Below are 14,264 nucleotides of genomic sequence, written 5' to 3'. Positions count from 1 at the left end.
AAAGGGACGCCAGGAGGGACTAACATCCTAGCGCGACGTGGGAGAATAGCTCCGATTTGTTGATTGTTCAGTCGCTGTGTATATAAAAGAGGTTAACGTTTGCTGAGGAATTTGTATTATGCATGTGGCAATAAAAGTAATATGCATAAACAAATTAAATGCAGACTATTAAATGTGACTGAAGATAACATTAGTAGTGCCAGACTTAACGACCTGATACAAAAAATGCAAGCACATCAAATCATTAAATATAATGAATGCACAGGCTGGAGATACTTTGAGCAAGAATTAATATTATTAATGAGTAAGTTATATTAATTTTATGTTAAAATATTTTAATAAAACATATAATACTTTCTTTGTTTTTACATGAAATACTTACACTGATCTACTTGAAATATTACTTTATGAAGTAATTTTCTAAGGCTGAGATGGAGATTACCGAGAAACGTTATAATTTTAAGGTCACAATTGAGCTAGTTTCATCACTGATCTCAACTAATGTACGATAATTGTCCACCAGATTTAGATAGATCAGGTGGGAATCGGTCACTGTGGCCTAGCTCGCCTTTAGGTAATGAAGAAATGTAGGGAATGTAATAGTAAGTACGTAGAGTTAGTAAATATCCGAGTTCGATTTTGTGCAAATAAAATACGAATTTATCTAGGAATGCTGCCTCAGAACTCTCGTTGTCTCCGCAAGTGAAGTTAAAGTTTGCCAGGAAACAGATTTAATTTAGCAAATTATGGTTCCAGGGTAGACAACTGAAAGAACTATTTTTACAGAAACGATTTTTAATCAAATTACGCATATTTGGTCTATAATTTACAATGTCGAATTTTGGAAAATGCGCAATGAACCTGCAAAACGAATCAAAGTACATAAAATTCCGAATTAAATAACTCATCAGTGTCAATGGGTTTTTACTATTCCACAATAGGACATGGAAAAGGAAAAAAGAATTACTATAGTATTCTGGCAGAATATTTCACCATGAAATAGCTATATATCCTTAAAACACGCTTCTGAAAGATTAAAAAAAAAAAGAGTTAAATTTTGCCGCTATGTCACGAGTCGTTATGGGCGTCATTATACATTTCAATAATTCACATTTTGCTCGAATTGTTAAAAAAATTCTAACATTTATGATGAAGTTGACACTCTAATTTATAATAAAATAATTAAAAGCATACATATGCAGCTCTTATGGAAAAAATAAAAACATCATAAATACTCAAATTTAGAAAAAAAGGAATATGGCAAAACAAATATTAATACAAAAGAAATAACAGCAAATATAAACAAAAAATTACGTAAATTTATAATGCCATTATGACTAGTAAATAGAAATTATTTACTTATAAGGCACGTGTTTCTGGCCGTTAAAAAGCGCTAAGATCACATTCCCCAGGGCGGAGAGAGAGAGACAGCCACCTGAGCTCCCATCCCGAGATTTACTCGTCTTTTCGCAGCTTCCCAGATCAAAGAGATGCAGTCGGCTGCGTCCACCTGCCACTGGGGAGAAATAAATAAGCATAGCATTAATAAATCCGCAAACAAATCACTACTGTTCCGAAGTAAAATTAAGTTATGCTTGCAACACAGATAAGATGCGCATAAATTATTGATTTCATTACAATTGCTAATAAAACAAAACCGTCATGAGATACCAATACACGGTTTAAATGCTTAGAAATCTCTCTAGATAGTATTTTCTGGTGGATAATCGAAGGCGTCGAAACGGATGAAATCATAATATAAATGACTGCATGCAAAATAATTTATACATAATATTTCCCGACTTTAAAGCTGAACTGACAGGGCAGGATTATTTGCTTTTTCAAAAACATTGTTACTATTGCGTGTTTTGATTGACTACAAATAGTGCTGTAAAGAAGTTTAATAATAGTAATTAAGCGAGTAAATATTTTATAGAAAGTTACTTTTCAATACAAGATATCACAAAAACAAATGAGTTTTGTTTTTAAAAAGTCTTCATTCGTACTTTATTGCGAATGTATTCTTCGAATCTTCAGCATAGGATTTTGCGTTAATTAACAATTATTATGATTTGAAACTTTACGATAACTTTTTCTTTCCGTAGTCTTCAACAGAAGCAAACTATTTGTAGATGATTCGATGATTTTAGAACTTTTGGCAACGTCGTTCCAAGTTTACGTCTTATCGCCAGCTCTGCCAACATTTGTTCCTGGTTTAGCTATTTTGCTAGCCACCTTGAAAAGCATGCCGTTGATTAATTGAGCCAACTTAAATAGTTCACTTAGGGTAGTCTGCGATTAGGTTACTTAAATTTGAATGGCGGGATTTCGTTTCATAGCACAGGTAGCGCCTTCTGTCAAATTTTAATAGTTATTACTTAAAAAGATTATTTTAACTTTCGTAAGACTTTGTCACTTTGATTTAGAATACAGCGATAACTCATTTGTCAGTCTAGTAGGATCTGAAGGACACTGATATTAGCTTTTATACAAGTACAACCCTACACAGTGATGGCCATACCCTGGCATACGTTTCTTTGAGCAAATGTTAGCGTCGGCAAAAAATCTATTGGACTATTTGAATCGGTAGATATAATGGTGAATGTGACATTTGTTTTTCAAAAATGAAATTAATGGCGGGATGTATCACTAAACCAAGCTTTACAAACTGTGTAAAAATTAGGTTCTCAGCACATGCCTAAGGAGTGGAACGAGAGGATTCACAGAAGTTGTTAAAAGAGAACATGTATACGTACTTAAAATGACTCGTTTTTACATTGCACTCAGTAACTCGTGAGAACGCTCTGCTCACATGTACTTGCTCGATAGTTTGTGATCCGCGTACACGCTGGCCGGTTGTTTATGTCGCAAATACTCATTTCTAGCTTGCTTGTGAAGCTGTTTCCATTCATAGCTGAATCCGATTCCTATGAATTAAATGAAAACGACGAGGACGAAAACGGCAAAATGATCAAGAACTTTATATGAAGGATGTAATAATTAGAGCAAGGATGACCGGAGTGAATTACGTAAACCATACTGGTAAGAATCCTTATGTATAGGAATGATTGTAATGTGAGCAATACTAAAGAAGCTTGCTGCCTCGAAGATTTCCATAAAATTAGCATCTTCCTAGTATTGCCACATTTGAAGCACGTAAATTTTGCAATCGGCAGATATAGTGGTATATTTTTTTCTTTAGGATTAAAAAAAATCCCTAATTTACACATTTCGAATTATGCCTTTCTACGGGATGTTTTCCTTTTCTTTCACAAAAAAAGGTCATTTCGAAATAACGATCATTTGAGAATTGCTTTTTTTTATTCTTTCGCGGCTTCCATACACAGGGCATAAGTGGTTGGTATCATCAAGGTCTAATCTCTTTAGATTCTGGGTGCCGATACAGCCATAATTGAAAGCCTTTCTATAAAAGATAATCCGTACATAAAGTAAATTGTAAATATGGATTTTTGTCATTCTTTTAAATGGGTCGTGTCTATTGTAAAGTGTTTTAATTTTGTAGCACAAAGTCATACCTGAGGTGTCCGCCCTCGCAAATTCTCATGTCCTTTAAAATGTTTGTATGTATTTTGAGCGAGTTTGTATATTGATCATTTCTCGTTTATGAAGCTTAAACGTAACATACGAATAAATTTCATTATAAAAAAGACCCAACATGATGAGTTGAACACATTTCAGCTCATTTTATGGAAATCGTGGAGGAGGCAAACCTTTACAGAATTACCATAACATGCATGATTTATACTCAGGAGAAATCTCGTTATTATTCGTAATAATAGCTTTAGTAGGGAGTTTCGTAATGATGTTTAGATATATTGACGGTATTGCTCTTTTTTCTACTGGCTGTGCATGTCAAAACAAGAACCACACTCTGTTCATGGCACTCGTCGAATCTGAATTTTTTTTTTTTTTTAGGGGTCATTCGTTCCTTCCATACGAACGAAAATTCAGAATACACAAGCGCATCATCAGGAGAAATGATCACACCTACAAGTCAGAATAATATGAAGAACTGATGAGTAAACTAAGCACAAAAAGGATGATTTAATGTAATACGAGTAAGGACTGATCAAATCAAGAAGTTCATGAAGTGGTAAGCTTCTTTCTTTAAAACATCATGTATATCAAACGGAACCTAAGGTACGCATACCACAAATGAAGATAAAGTAACCAAGACACCGTAAACGCAGTATTTTATCATAAGTAAACCCAAGGCATCTCATTTCTTACGCGGTTTGAGACTAGACACGTTTAGCCCAATAAAAACGTGCAGCATGCAAACTTGCACGACTCTGCCGACAAACCAGCATTTAGTGAAGAGAAGAATTCGATTAACGAAGAGAAAGTCGAGGATATTCAAAAGTGCATTCAATGCATACCGAGCATACAAACCTTTTCAACGACATCATGCAATAACTGACAACGGGATAAGAAAGTAAGGAGGAGAATGGCGACAAAAACGATTAAAGTTTTATTATTATTATTGGAAGCTTATTTTTTACTTTTATATGTGTAGCAGCTTTCAGACATATTTATATAACAAAATAAAATTTAGTTTTTAATACTCTTTTTATTATTTTATTTTACTATAGATTGCTTGTACTCAGTTTCCTTAAAAATGTTTTTCTATAGCTACATTATCTTAACGTGACATTTGTTTTAAAAAAAACAACACGTTTCATAACAATGTGCATTTTTCTTGTTTTGCGGGAAAGTTGTAAAGGGAATATGAGTAATTTTTTTTTAATTTTGCAGGGAATGGAAATGAACAGCTAAATTGTTTAAAAACGCTGAAACACGGATCCTAGTTATATATATGTCATAATTTTTTATTGTTGACTTATGACAGTCTTGTGAAGAGTAGTATAGGTTTTCTTGTTCCTATAAAATTTCACTTTTGTCACACAGCCCCTTTTTATAGCTAACAATTCATTTACAGCTTTGAAACCCCAACAGTGAAAGCAATTTCTTAATAGTCTTTTTGGATTATTGTAAACAATTATATTCGTAATCTTTTGTCAAAAATCTGGAATAGTATCTGGTTTCATAGGACAAACTCATTTCCTCACTTTTTTGCACCGCCAGAAAATATACGGCATAAGGTCTGTAGGATCGTACTCTTTTTTGTAACATAAACTGTGGTAGATCCTATTAAGGAACCTGGCGATTTCTCGCACAGGTGTAAAGAATACCAGCACAGAAGAACGGTAAAAATAACCCTTTATTCTTCGTCAAGCTCTGGACAGAAAAAGCGCGTACTACGTGCTTACAATAACACCGACAACTTCCGGTGGAACATAAGGCTCGTTATACAATAAATTACAAATTTAAAGAGTAGTGGTGGGATAACAAATTAAGTTAAGACTAACTAGGTTGGCTCAACAACGTACCTGTCGTGATAATTGTTTAAATGGCCAAAATGGCGTATCAACAACTCCACAGACTCGTACCATGCACTGGCTAGCGAAAATACGTTCTGAATAAATTATAAGATTCACTCGTTTAAATACACACTTAACTTTAAATTTCCATCCTGGCGAGGAAATGCGAGGGGAAAATGTGAGGTTCAGGAAAGATTATATAGAAAAAAATCTACATTTAGTTATTGCAGTATCACGTTTTGATGATGACGATAGATCATGAGTTGAAAAATGTACACCAATAGTGTTTACAAATCAAAAGAACATGCACGTGCGTCTTTTAATAATAATTATGTTAGAAATGTAATCCTAAACCGCTCCAACTAATTAAATATACTTCATCCGTCTTTAACATATAATTTACTACTTTGAACTTGCTTTGAACCTTTTGTGCAAGATATGACACCTGTAATAGGATTCCTGATCCATATGAACATCGCTGCTTCTTTCTAAAAAAATAATTTCTGGTGGTGATAAATTTTATATTTAACGAAATATATACTGTTTAAAATAGGATGAATAATATACTAACTGGAAGCTTCGCTTTAGAAACATAGTTTTGTGATCTTTAATGAAGCGTTTTACTAAAAACATATTTCTAGGAACGATGTTTAAGGAAATAAAGTCGAATGCTACTTTTTGTCATTATGGTTATAGATTTCTGACTTAAAATCACGCAAATAATACTAAATATTCAGTCGAAAAGTTAACAAAGTACGAAAGAAGAAATACATTTTTGTCATACCTGAGCTATAGATACAAGTTGAAGATATAGAAATTTAATATGAAATTACAATCTTTTTATCTTAGCGAACCTGATAAGTTCTTTTTATGAATCCAATAAAAAATATTAAGCTGTTTTCTTGGACGTAAGGAAAATGCCAATTCCACCATCTGAACAATAATTACCCATTCCCAGTCGGAGATATTTTCTTTTTTCTCCTTCGAAAGACACAATTTGGTCGGGAATCTTCCAGCTATTTTCGGAAGAAAATTTCGCTTATACCTTTTTTATCGATCCGCCGTCTTTATTTATTTATTTTTTCTTTTCACAAAGAAATATGAGCATCTTCACTTTCCCTTTCATCTACTGATATCGAAGCAAATTCTATTTCAAGCAGTGTACGTATTAGTTTTCTTTGAACATGTTTTCTCCATTTCCCTGAGAAATTTTACACGAAACTTTTTGAACTCTATCATGCACCTGGGGCCATCCAAACTTATGATATAATTTTGCGAGTACTTCCTTCAGATCCTCTCCTATGCGAATTTTAGAAACTCTTATAGTTATAAATATGCAAATATATACATTTATTAAATCCTTGGCTCAAATCTATTATTTAATGAGTTACATACATCTGCGATGCAAACAGTCATTAAGACAAAAACACAAACTGCACATAAATATGCTCTCATATTAAAACACAAATACTGGTGTAAGATTTACATCTGCGTTATACTGAAAGTGCAGAATTCTCAATGAAAATACCAAATATTTACACACCATGAAGGAATTAAATCCTCATCTATTTAGGAACAACCTTATACTTTCAGTTAACGTAATACGTATTTAAAAAAAAATAAGCAAAGTAGAAAACTGATTTACAGAGCAGATAAAACAACACAAAATAATCAAAAGATTTTATGCTCGATAAGTATTATGCAAGAAGAGAAATACATTTAATTAATTAAAATAATGCCGCAAATGTTCGTAAAAATTATCAATTAAACACACTGCATACAATAAACGTATTTAGAAGTATACCAATTAATCAGAATAGTATAAACTAAAATTAAGTTTTAAGTTAAAGGTAAGATAAATCCTAAATTTTCTCAAAGCCTTCCTTATGGATGAGAATTACTTGTATATATATATACACACACACATATATATGTGCATGTATGTGTATGTATGTAAGATATAAAATATTAAAGAAAATTACTAATTAAATTTGAAATAACTCTTTAAACTCCTATTTTAATCTTGGCAACATACCCCTTCAAAGAATCTGTATTGCGCCTTCCACGTCATTATTTCACCTGCAGTAATCTGCAATACAAAAGCTTCTATCCAATGACCACAATCCAATGCAACAGAGGAGCCGAGATATTTATACGCCTTCTTTATCTATGCTAGCTCCTGCTTGGGTAACCCACGTCTCTTCACTTAGCTGTACCAGCTACTATATAAAATGTAACAATATATATATATATATATATATAATTACGTAATCTGCATATACATCGAAGAGCCATTACATTATGACCAACCTCCATCTATAACAATGGACTCGCCAAAGAACAAAGCCACTGCGTGTGAGCGGCTGATGTTGGAGTATATAAAGCGACTAGCATTGTTGTGAATGGAATGGAAATCTTTCCAAACATAGCGAGATTAGCGACATAATGGATAAAGAAGCTGATTTAACAGACTTCGATAAATGTCAAATCGTTATGGCTCGGCGACTGGGAACATCAATATCAGACATCAATATCAATAACATCAATTTAGTGGGATGTTCACAGGCAGTTGTTGTGAGCTCATACCAGAAGTGATGTAGGGATGACAAGTGATGATGGCTGACAAGTGCCGGCGATCAGTGTGTCGTCGACGGCGCATTAATTCCAGACGAGAGCGAAGGTTGCTACGCATTGTTCGCCGTAACCGAAGAGCTACAACAGCCGAAATCACCACCAGTTACAACAATGACGACTCAAACGGTGTTTTTTAACACACTGTGCAGTGTACATTGCTGAGTATGGGCCTACGCAGCAGGAGGCCGAAGCATGTCTCTGCATTGATGGCACGTCATCGCCAGCTGCGTCTGCAGTGGGCCAAAAAACATCGGAATTGGACATTAGAAGAATGGAAAAAAGTTGCATGGTCGGACGATCGCGTTTTTTGGTCCATCACATCGACGGGCGTGTGCTAATACGCCGATTTCCGAACAAACCCTGGCTTCCTTGCGCAGAGTTGGACGGAGTCAAGTGGGCAGCGGGTGTATTATGGTGTGGGCAATGTTTTCATGTAGCGCATTAGGACTTATGATGCCCAATAAAAATTCTTTAAAAAGGTAATGTGTCTGTTGTAATCTCAGGCTTACCAGGGTCACCAGTGTGACTTGATCGATAGTGAGTTTGGACATTATTAGTTTTAAATAAAAAATCTGAATTAAAGGTTTAAAAATTTTTAGATTTTCCTGAAAGTGTATGGCATTTGATTTTTCTTAATGTTTTGGAGAGAAATTAGGGTTCTGTATTCAGGATTTATTCATATTAACTTGTAAAGATATTTTCTTTTTAGTGCTCTACTAATCACTCTCTCCTCTATTTTCTTCTATAATTACATAAACAAATCAGAAGAGCAAATGTGAAGTCCAGAATTCAAAGACTTGCATATTTTTATGTTTCCTACTTGGGTAAACTTAATAATTCTACAGTTGCACCCGAAAACAAATGTGGTAGGCGATAATTTGTCGCCGCCAGGATTTGGCGACTAAGTCCCAGCCTTCCTTGTTATTCTTTAAGTGGGGAAGAAAGTAAAGCACTTTGTCCAACATTACCGCGCGTCTTTCTCCGTCCACCGGGAGAAAAATTCTAATGTCGGTATCGATTTCACAAAGTAAAGCAGTGAAGAGAATATCATATTAAATTATTACACGCTTGACAAAAGTTTGAAACTACTTACTGATGTAGCAATTGTGCAAAAATGCTTCATGAATCTTTTTAATGTATTATTTGATAAATCTACTAATGAAAATAGAATAGGTTTGCAGATTAAAAGCATACAACTCCAAATTTAACCTGCATTGGGTGCGCTGAAAATACTGCATAATAAGTTTCGTCTTCGTAGGTATTGGTAGCGATTAGAATTTAATTCATAAGAATCTCTTGAAATTTTTTATGAAGAATTAAACCACAGGCAAAGGTTATCTCTATATTATTTAGAAATAAATTACACTGATATAAGATTATTATTATTATTATTATTATTATTATTATTATTATTATTATTATTATTATTATTATTATTATTTGTGCACAGATTCGTTTGTTTCTTATGATCCGTTCGTAATGGAATCTGGATACGGATTTATTTCTCTATTGAACAAAATGTAACTTAAAAAATCTTTTTATCATTTTACTATATCTTTCGTCAATAAATGCTTGCAACATTTGCTTCTATGGCTCAATTTGGCGCCGCGATGAAAACTGTAATAAATGTGTAACTTTTATTCTCTCACGAGAATTAAGGTACAAGAATCAACTCTAGCTTCAAAAACAGTTGCCCAACCGTTCTGAAAATTTTCGACATTGCCTAAATTATTATATTTCTGTGCAATGATAAGCAAATACATATATGTATACAGTCACATAATTTAATAACAAGTGATATTTTGATTCCAAAAACGTTTTATCCGCAAATAAGTAGATTAGAATCGACGAATAATATTTATTACGTGGCAGATTAATGAAAACGTTTTAATGAAAATTAATGATGTTTACCTCCTCCCCGTCCTCCTTTTTCGACTCTGTATTGGTAGACATGCAGAGTGAACAAAAAATGAGCATTTCTAGCATCCTCTTCGTTTTCTAGAGTGAAGCAAAGAAGGTTAATGTTAATATATACAGGAATCTAATAAATGCAAAAAATAAATCAAAACACTTTTTTAGCAGACTAAACTGCTATTAAAGATTTCATAAACATTAAAGTAGTCATAACATTTTTATCTTATTTTTATCTTATGTTTTTTTACCTTCTCACCTCTTTTATGGCAGATTATTATACTATGCTTGATTCATTAGATACAGCGAAACTCTAAATTGACAAACCTATTAGTTTTAAAGCATTCTTATTTCTAAATATCCATACAACCAGGCACCAAATCCCATTAGCGCATTCCTGAATTTCCAATAATTTCGATGTCTTTTTCCTGTAGACTAAATGTGCATTTACTGCAATTCAAACGAGAAAATTCCATTTTCTTATTTTAATCTGCTGCCTCGTAAACTCCTTTCTTCACTGAGATAACAACACATTTTTTCATGGTGCTATATTTAAGAATTAAAGAACTATTACCCTTATATTCAAGGGGAAAACTGCACGCAAAAAGCAATGCAACACACATTAAGGCATTAAGAGAAAATAACTGATTTCATTTACGTTGCACAATATAAGCCAGACATTCTTCGTGGAAAGGGAATTGACGTAACGCTTAGATTTCTGTTGAGCTAATTTTAGAAAAGAAGAATTTGTTATGGAGTGATAATGGCTTGTGGATAAAGAAGGCAGACCTATGTACAGTTTATAATTATTATTTTGTTGACGATAAGAAGCAGTATATACTTGCCAAACATTGTGCGCCAACTCTACAGACATTTATCCAAATCAATTTAAAATCTATTTAAAATTTGTGTACTGCACTGTATTACCTTCTTCTAATATTAAAATCATCAAAAATGTAAGCTGCGTTAGTAAATTACCGAGAAGCTTTATTTTATTTAACTTGCAAAGGAAAAAATGGAATACCTCAGCAGTTCCTAATATATTAACCAATTTTCAGTCCACGATTTTAACTGATCATGAATAACTATGCTAAAGCTTTCGCTTTGGAACTAGCGCGTATATTTTCGCATATGATTCCGGTGGACTTTTGATGCAACTGATAGCTTTTTCTTTAGTTTACTCTTTTATGAATCTCAGATTATTGCATTTAGTTACATAATCAACAGACCCAAATTAGTACAGCATAAGAAAGCTTATAATAATAATATAATAAGTAAGAATAAATATATAAGTTCAAGCGAAAACAAGCTGATTAAAATTTGCATCAAGCATTCTGGGGGGGGGTGGAGCTATGAAAAAGTTGTCGGGATTTATACTGATTTTTAACTAACAAGTTAAGTTTTAATTTTAAGCTTTCTTATATGCCTTCATTGTCCTAACTGTCAATGCCAAAATTTTAATTTGGTAGAGCGCGTGAAGGAATGCAAATTCTACCTTGTGAAGAAAGATCTTAAAAACCAAAGTTCAGTAGGAAAGTTAGTGAGAGTTAGGCTATTGCCGTTATTGCGTAAGCTTCTGCTCTCGAAGTCATTGCGGGTTTTCGTAGCATAACTGCATTTATTTGCTGCCACTAGTTCCGACGCGGGTTTAAAAAACAGGAATTATCTGAGCCCTGTAGTTTAGTTCAACTACTTGTGCATATCTTCAAAATTTTAGTTTAGTTCTATGATTTCCGTTACCGCCCAAAAAGAGGCGTAGTATGTTAGCATCGAGTTGACGTATTGTAAATTTTAAAGAGTCTAATAAAGGGTACTTTTAAATCTTCTTCTGTGCAGTTACTGCCTCATTCTGGCCCATCTGTCTCCTGCCCGCCATAGGGAAAATTTATGAGAAACTTTTAGTTCAGAGAATTAAAGCACTACTTGGAGATTAAGGGTGAGATCACGGACTCTCAGTATGGTTTTAGAGAGCAGCGCTCAACTATCCAAGCTCTTAGTGCCATACAAAAGGGAATCTATGACGCGTATGACTCTAACAACCATGTAGCCGTACTCAGTCTGGATCTGAAAAGTGCGTTCGATTCCCTGTGGTGGCCAGCAATCCTGGAGGCACTTCACGACGCACAGATCCTTGATAATCTGCTGCAGGTGTGCAAAAGTTATCTCTCTGATCGCACTCTTGTAGCAGTGCATGACGGAGGAGTTGTTGAGAGAAAGCAGACCAGAGGATGCCCTCAGGGTTCATGTGCAGGTCCTGACCTGTGGAATGCAACTTTTAATTTCATTCTCAAAGCACTGTGGCCAACCTACACAAAGGTGATTGCTTTTGCTGATGACGCGACATTTATCATCAGAGGCAAATCGAGAGACAAGCTGGAAAGTAACAGTAATGAGACTATAGCACAATTTGTATGGCTCTCTGAAGGCAAGAAACTCACCATTTCGGAGCAAAAGTCAAAGTATTTGATCGTACACAAACCAGGTCAAACTCTTGCAAGAAATCCAGTTTTGAAACTAAAGGGCCGTACAATCAAACGAACTCGGGAACTAAAACTGCTGGGGCTTATAATCGATGAAAAGCTCTCCTGGCTTCCTAATCTCAGAGCAATCCGCGCGAGGACACACGCAATTTCAAATACCTTAAGGAGGCTTCAAGGCTCAGACTGGGGCCTTAGACTACATATCCTAAAAATCCTCTATCAGTCCGTCGTGGAAAAAATGGCCCTCTATGGAGCAGCAATCTGGGCACTCCAATGAACGAAAGGAAAAGGAAATTGCTCAGTAGTATACAACGCCCCTTGGCTCTGGCTATTACAAAAGGATACCGTACAAGATCGATAGCGGCAGCCACAATACTGGCGGGATTTTTGCCATTACATATTAAAGCAGCACAAGAAGCAGCAGTAACGACTGTTCTCCAATTACATCTCTGCACTACTTTTGGACCGCTATGCTATGATCCAGAGGAGTATGAAACAAAACGTCTCATAAATGCAACCCATCCTTCACACCATGGAAAAGGGGTTGTAGCACACACCACCTCTCAGCACAGCCTCCATGAAAAAATAAGGCCAGTAAATGTCATCCATTCGTCTGACTACGGAAAAGGAGTCTCGGCCCACACATCATGGAAAGATGACTCTGACATAAAGGATCAATATTATGTTTATACGGATGGTTCAAAAGTTGACGGAGAAGTAGGCTATGGCCTTATAGTAACTAAGAACAAGGAAACGCTGATAACATGGAAAGGTCATATGGGACAGAATAATTAAGTTTTCCAGGCTGAAGCAATTGCGATTCGCAAAGCTATCGAGTTAACATGCCCCCCAGTAGGATCCACTATTAATATTCTTACAGACAGCCTCTCGGTCATATATGCCTTACGAAATCCCAGACATCCTTCTCCTATCATAGCGGAGATTCAGGACACGCTGAAGGAGCGTTCGTCGACAATGAATATCCTCATATCTTGGATAAAGGCACATGCCGGCATTCAAGGTAATGAGGAAGCCGACAGGCTAGCAAAAGAAGCAGCTCACAATATCGATGCACAATGCGTAATTACCAAACTCCCGTGGTCTCACCTTAAAAAAGTGACAAGGACAGCAGCTCAGCACCAGTGGCAATGGGAATGGGACTCTACCGAACAAAGTAGGGGACGGGGACAGGGAAAAGTGTACGGAGCACCAGAACTTCGTCAGTGACTTTTACTGGTACTGCTCCGCCGCACTACTGTACCCCGCTGGGCTTTTAGTTGGCTCGCATCGGATGCTAGCCTACCAAGACATTTACATAGTAATTTTACATTAATATTAGACTTACGTATTGAATATACAATTACAAAGACATAGTATACAATTATTACAAAGAAATTAACCTATTAACAAAAGTTGGATAATGGCAAATTAATATAACATAATTACTTCGAACATACATACAAACCTTCACTGTACATTGTACTTCATACAAACAATATATTTACATTAGTAGCGGGAAGACCTATGAATATTACCATAAAGTTTCGCTCGATCGTCTCGAGTCATCCCCACAAATAACGAGATTTGTGACGGGGCAAGGGCCTTTCCTCTCCTTTTACTATGAGAGAGGAATTGCAAATACCGAAAACTTCTCATAAGCGTTATCTGATCAAACAGCCAGCATTTCACATCAAAATATGCAAGATAATGCAGAAACTGGAGGAATTGCGAACATATTTGTGCAGTGTGGAGTAGTTCCCTGTCAATCTCTCTTCTCTCTCTCTCTCTTTTTTCTATCTTTTTTTTTTTTTACATTTTTATTGTATATATTATGAAA

The 14,264-nt window shown here is 35.1% G+C and overlaps 1 protein-coding gene and 1 long non-coding RNA gene across 3 annotated transcripts in view; one reads left to right on the top strand and one right to left on the bottom strand.

Annotated features, from left to right (window-relative positions):
- The window catches only part of LOC146996240 (uncharacterized), a 506,022-nt gene extending 501,483 nt beyond the window's left edge, over nucleotides 1-4,539 (top strand). The window contains exon 3 of the long non-coding RNA XR_015042146.1: nucleotides 3,937-4,539. This is a non-coding gene — a long non-coding RNA (uncharacterized LOC146996240). The remainder of the gene's footprint in view (nucleotides 1-3,936) is intronic.
- LOC118197238 (uncharacterized) overlaps nucleotides 1-14,264 on the bottom strand; it is a 403,557-nt gene that overhangs the window by 29,092 nt on the left and 360,201 nt on the right. For both annotated transcript variants that reach the window (XM_085820507.1, XM_085820508.1), the window contains 2 exons: nucleotides 9,948-10,034; nucleotides 1,360-1,516 (listed from right to left, as the gene is read on the bottom strand). In XM_085820507.1, coding sequence (XP_085676633.1) covers nucleotides 1,360-1,516; nucleotides 9,948-10,034 — 244 coding nt within the window. The remainder of the gene's footprint in view (nucleotides 1-1,359; nucleotides 1,517-9,947; nucleotides 10,035-14,264) is intronic.

This window comes from Stegodyphus dumicola, chromosome 7 (assembly GCF_044657685.1).
Source record: "Stegodyphus dumicola isolate Sdum_Otavi_A_Nest chromosome 7, ASM4465768v1".
In the NCBI taxonomy this organism is placed as follows: Eukaryota; Metazoa; Arthropoda; class Arachnida; order Araneae; family Eresidae; genus Stegodyphus; species Stegodyphus dumicola.
This window is presented reverse-complemented; position numbering and strand designations above follow the sequence as displayed.